This window comes from Balaenoptera acutorostrata, chromosome 17 (genome assembly GCF_949987535.1).
Source record: "Balaenoptera acutorostrata chromosome 17, mBalAcu1.1, whole genome shotgun sequence".
Lineage (NCBI taxonomy): Eukaryota > Metazoa > Chordata > Mammalia > Artiodactyla > Balaenopteridae > Balaenoptera > Balaenoptera acutorostrata.
The window spans coordinates 33,631,205-33,637,204 of NC_080080.1; the positions used below are offsets into that span (position 1 = coordinate 33,631,205).

General features: G+C 51.6%; 1 protein-coding gene across 14 annotated transcripts in view; it reads right to left on the reverse strand.

The window, feature by feature from the left end:
• The window catches only part of RIMS2 (regulating synaptic membrane exocytosis 2), a 605,377-nt gene extending 601,593 nt beyond the window's left edge, over positions 1 to 3,784 (reverse strand). For all 14 annotated transcript variants that reach the window (XM_057531989.1, XM_057531993.1, XM_057531987.1 and 11 more), the window contains exon 1: positions 2,608 to 3,784. In XM_057531989.1, the coding sequence (XP_057387972.1) occupies positions 2,608 to 2,783 (176 nt within the window). In that variant the 5' untranslated portion in view covers positions 2,784 to 3,784. The remainder of the gene's footprint in view (positions 1 to 2,607) is intronic.
• Positions 3,785 to 6,000: the final 2,216 nt, after the last annotated feature.

Sequence of the window (6,000 nt, forward strand, 5' to 3'; positions counted from 1 at the left end):
CCTTCTCTCAGAATAAATGTTAACATGCAATTAAATGGACATCACTAAAGAGAAACAAAGTGTGGTCATGACCATATAAATGGTCCCTAAAACTTAATGGGAAATAGTAATCATTGAAGAATATTAGTATTATTTTTTTCTTATAAATAGCATTTGTAACTTAATACCCAACATTGAAAATATATTACTTAGTAAATTGTCAAATTCTTCAAAACAATTTGTCTTTCATTATTATCATTCTATTATAAAGTCTATTCTTTTCCTCATTTTCTTTGCCAACTCTTATTTTATTACAAAAGCCAAAAGTATTTTTAAAGAACATTAAAAATTAAAGCTTCAAATATATTATGCTTTAACCTCCAAATAGCTTCTTGTTAAAATGAATACAAAAATAATTCTGAAACCATGTAGATCATTTTGAGGTATGACTCCTTCCAAGTCTCAGTTAGGTAAAAATGCAAATAGATATTTTAAATAAATATGAATAGATTTTTCATCAATGTAACTTCATATACTGTATAACTATATGTGTAGAGAATGCTTGTTTCTACCTAAACTATGCAAATATGAATGCACAAACTTTATATGATTTGCACAGTATGTAGGTTTACATAGAAATGTAATATATTCACATGTACCTACCTGGAAAACCCTTTCATACTATATAACATATAGTTCATTTTGAGTAATTCTTAATTCAGTACTCAAAACTTCATTTAAATTTCTATATATTAGAACAATAAATAGATTTGGAACTGTAGTGAACTAGCCAGTAAGTACCATGATTTATCATACCATAAAAAAATAAAAACACATTCTACATCTAAATATGTGAGTCAAAGAAATAAAACCACATTTAATTTGAGCATCATTTTGAAAATACTTATTTTGTAGCAATTATAGTGAAAAATACAGATTCCTATATCTAAATATCAAATCTAAGTCATCAAAAAGCTTGGCATTGTTAGTATATATAGTAAAGTTGAGCAAAATTAGAAGTATGCTCAAAAAACTTTTAAAAATAATGTTTTATTAGTTGAAATAAGCTACTCAAATCTCTTAACCTTTTTCATTTCCCGAGCCTACTAATAAATCACACTCCCAAACAAGTATTCAAACCCAGAAATCAGTTTCGAAGAAGCGATTCTTCTTTATTTCAGTTAATATGTTAGGAGTACATTTGCTCTCTTAGTGCTTCAATATTTTTGAGAACTAGTATTTTTCTTGGACATGTAAATATATTTGATACATTTGTTATTATATTATTTAAAGGAGTATTTTTCATTAAAATATGCAAATATGTATGTATAGACAGAGAATTGTTTCTTTGTAAGTGCCAAAGAATACTGAATGCAACAACCTGTTTTCAAAAGTTAATGATCAGAGGTCAGTGTGTTAGCTCCCTCCTAGAGGAACTCTTACACTTTCAACTATGTGTTTCTGTGGAGAATATGGGAGAAGTATATTTGATAACACAGAAAATAACTGTCGCACCTTTGGCATATAAACTGTACAACTTAACCTCTTAATGAATAATGCATTTCAAGCAAAAATGAAAGAGTTGAGTTGGAAAAACATCAGAAGGGTTACACATCTTCTGCGCACTCTCTTTCACGTAGTAACTGAGACATCAAATAACCGCAAAACATTTAAAAGCAAACCTGCAGAAACAAATCTCTGCTAGACTGACAAGAAAAGGAGTCTCAAAGCTACAGATATCTGTCCGGACAGTTCCCTGGTGCTGAAGTTACACAGCCTAGCGCTAAACTGTGCGTGTGCCTGGGTGCTGCTTTCACCATCCCACCCTCGGCAAGATCCCGGCTGCCTAGCCTATCAGCACGAATAGTAGAACTTCACAAGGTAGGAAGCAACCCAAAGCGCAGTAATGGGAGGAACTGGAGTCTCTTCAGAGTCTCTTCAGGATTAAACAGATTTACTAGTTGCAAACAGGAAGAGCAGCAGAGTGCAGGGTGTTAGAACCCGCCGAGGGGGAGGGGGTGGAAGATGGCGGCGGTCGCACACCCACCCGAAACGCAACAGAGCTTAGGCCCCTCGCCCGCACAGTCTCCCTCCTGCCCGCAACGACAGTGGGCAGCTCTGCTCTCCGAGCCGCCCTGCGGAGGCGGCAACGAGGCGCCCCCGGCGGCGCCCTCATCCCCGGCCGGCGCGCCTTTGCCCGGGTCCCGGCCGGGGAGCACCTGTGCACGGCCATATTGGATTCCTTGCCCCAGTCACTGCCTCCGCGCGGGGGCGGCGGGAAGGGAGAAGGGACGCGCGGAGCCTGGGTTCAGCCCCAGCCCCGCCCGGAGCCACGGAGCCGAACTGGCCCGCGGGGAAAGCCAGAGGGACGCCCGGGAAAATTACAACGCCCAAAGGCTCGCGACCCTCACCTCAACCGGCCTCGGCGCCCTCCCTCCCCGACACACACCCCCGCGCTCTGACACCCAGAAAGCAGCGCCGGCGGCCGCCGCCGGCCGCAACCCTCGTGGCCCGGGCGCCGCCGGCGGGAGGGAGGGCGGCGATCCGGGGCGCGCAGGCGGCCGCAGGGCAGCGACCGAGGGGGCGGAGGGCAGGGAGGGAGGCGGGAAGATGGAGCCAGGTCCTTACTTGAGCACCGACTGCTCCTTCTCCTCTTCTTTCTTCTGCCGATCCATGACGGCCAGGATGATTTTCCTCTCCTCCTCCGTGAGGTGGCTGAGGTCGGGCATCTCGGGCTGCAGAGGCGGCTGAGAGGCCGCCGGGGTGGGAGCCGGGCGGCCCCGCGGCCCGACAGGAGCCGACATATTTGGTGGAGTCTAACCACCCTAGGGAAGCAGGGAGGCAACTCCACTGGCGGCGGCGGCGGCGGCGGCACCCGCGCGGGCGGCTGGGGCAGCCTCCGGCGCTGGGACAAATACATACAAATCAATGGCCTTCAATCACAGGCGACAACCCCCCTCCTCCAAGATAGAAAGAGCGGGGGGAGGGGAGGGCGAGCGCGGGGGAAGGGAGAGCTGATGAGTGCGCTCCGAGAAATGTTTCTTCTTCCCGGGGGCGAAGGGCTGGCAAGTGAGCGGTTGGAGGGAGAGAGGAGCGGGAGGCCGGGCCGGGACGCGGAGTGAGCGGAGCGGCGGGGAAGGGTGGTGGAGTAAGGTGGCGGGGACGACTAAGGGTGGGGTGACTGGAGGGAGCGGGCAGGAGGGCGGCGCGCCGGCCGGGGCGCGAGTGTGTCCGGCCGCGGCGGGGGCGGGGGGGTGCGCGCACTGCTCGAGAGGAGAAAGAGGAGGCTGCGACCCAGCCCCCCGGGGGAGTCCGGGGAACTCGCTCCGAGCGCCCAGAGGCAGCGTCCCGCGAGCCGGAGGGGCGCAGAGGGGGGAGGGAGGAAGCAGGGGCTAATTTCCCAGAGAAGCAGCTGAGCCGTCCAGCCGGCTGACGCGTCACAGGGCTCCCGGCGCCGCGGAGGGAGGACCCCCCTCTAGCCACGACGCGAGGAGAGGGCCGCGGGGCAGGGGACGGCCGCCAGAGACCCCTCCGGGCTAGAGCGGGGAAGCGAAAGCGGAGAAGGGATGACAAGGGCTAGCGGCGGAGAGTCCCGGGGCCGGGGCTACGCGGGTGCCAACGCCCGCATCCAAGCGAGCTCCGACGCGCAGCAGGGTCGGGCGCCGGTCCTTCCTCATCACGCGCCCGCCCAGGGTCCCTCAGCCGCCGCCGCCGCCGCCCCTTGGGTCCGTAGAGTGGGTGCGGTGGGCCCGCTCCCTACGCCGCTGCTGCCGCCGCCGCCGCTCGGTGCCGCCGCCGCGCCTCCTCCGCCCCTCCGCCTCCCGGGCTCCTCCCGCGGGGCCGCGTCACCTCCCGGCCGCTGAGGCGCGGGCACCGCGGACGCCCAGCGGGCGGCGGCCACCCCTCCCGAACGCGATCTGTGGACTGGGGGCGGGCGAGGAGATGTGGTGAGGCTAAGAGTGTGAGCCGGGCGGAGGCGGGGAGCGGGAGTTTCAAGGGCGGGGGCGTGGCGAATGTGAGCGTGCGAGGCTGCGTCTGGAGAGAGGAAGGAGCGAGAGCCGAGGTGGATGGGGGCGCCCTGTGGGTCAGCCGGAGAGGCAGAAGACTAGGAGGACTAGGAGTGTGGGCACAGGCGGCGGGGCGTGTCGCGTCCGGAGATCGGGTGTGATCCGGGAGTGAGGGCTCCCAGGGTTTTGGAACGGGAGCGCGGGGTGCGGGCATGGTGTCTGGCTGCCGGTGAAAGAGTGTGAGCGCGTGGAGGGACTCTCGAGGTGTCATGGGAGGGGTCCTGGAAGGAGGGAGAGTGTAAGCGTGGCGTGGGGTCCCCATGGCAAAGAATGCTCGGAGAGCTACTGAGCCGAGGGCGTAGAAGAGCCTGGAGAAGCGGGGAGGTGAGATTGGGGAAGATAGCGTTTGTCTGGGACAGGTGTGAGGATGAGGACGAGACAAGAGGCTGCGAGTGGGAGCGCGAAAGGACTAAGGATCAACCGGAGGGTGAGGATGAGCCTCTGCTGGCCCAAGGGCTTCGGTTCTGTTTGGTCCTTTTTGGAGGGCCTAGTCTAGAGAGAACTAGCAGGGAAGCCAGGGGATGGGGTTAGTGTCAGGGTCTGGTTTTCCGAGCACAGGGACGGGTAAGATGAAAGAGGTTGAGAGTGGACAGAAAACCCGCTCCTGGAGGATGGCCGTGGCTGCCGCTGCCTTCTGTTATTGGTGGGGCTGGGCCCAGCCCACAACCTTCTGGGTGCGGGCGGGACAGGGAGCTGGTGGAGAGGGGTGGGGTTGAGGCCTGGGGACGCGTTGCCAGGGATCAGCCCTTCTGCCTGCTCTCGGCAAGCACGGTGGATGACAGAGTTGGGGGGGTGTGCGCGTGCGCGGGTGTGTGTCTACGTATAGGTACACACCCCTACCCCACGTTCCACGCTAGCTCTGTTTAGCACCAGGCCAGATTATGCTCTGATGAGTACTGTAAGGCCTTTGGGGTTTGTATTATATGTATCTTCTTGGTGTGTAGCAAACTCTCTCCTCCCCCTGTCCCCCAGGTACCACCTGACTAGCTCCCAACCTAAGAGAGCTGGGGATAGACACAGCAGCCCTAGAAGTCTCTTGTGATTTCTAAGCATTAATGTCTTATGTTTCTTTTCTCCCACCCCTTGTAATTGGGAAGAGGGAAAAGTTTACTTGTGCTTTTATTTATTTATTTATATTACCTACTTCAAATCAAACTCTCACACTCTAATTCCGTTTTCATCTCTTTGGAGCTAGTTTGATGAGATCATATGAATCCCAATTTATGTAATTTTGTTGTAGAGTTAGAGAATTTTTATATATCCCTAATCCAACCTCATTATCCTATGGGAAATAGAACACCAAGATCAGCCAGCTAGTAAATGGCAGCACTGCAACTAGAACCTAGATACTTTTACTCCTGTTTGAAACCATAGTGGTTTTAAACGCTGGCTGCACATTAAAATTACCTGGGTCATTTTTTCAAATACCACCTGAGTGTAACCCTAGAGCAAATGAATCAGGCTCTGGGGTTAGGACCCTGGTCATGGGTATATTTTGAAAATTCCCCAAGTGACTAATACATAGTAAAGGTTGGGAATTACACTATGTGCATTACAATAAAAGATAATGGAGGAGGAACTGGGAAGTGGAAAACAAAGAGATCACATCTAGAGAGACTGATTTTTTGATTTTTTTTTTTTACCTAAGATTTAAATGTTAAGTTTTTAAATAACATCCACACTTTCCTTTCCACTCATATGCAATGACAGGTACCAGTAAATACATATATCTGTGACCTTTGCCTTGGAAACCCTCACTGCCACTAAAATACACTAAAAGCTCCTTTAAAAGAAAGGAGAACAGAAGTAAAAACAAGAAGGATGGGTGGAACACTCTACCTTACTCAACTGTTTCTGAGCCAGGTTTGAAGTAACACCACCTCCACTCCCCAGCCAGCTATCAACCCAAGCAGAAACAGACTACCCTGAGGCTAAAATAGCATACTTATTTTGA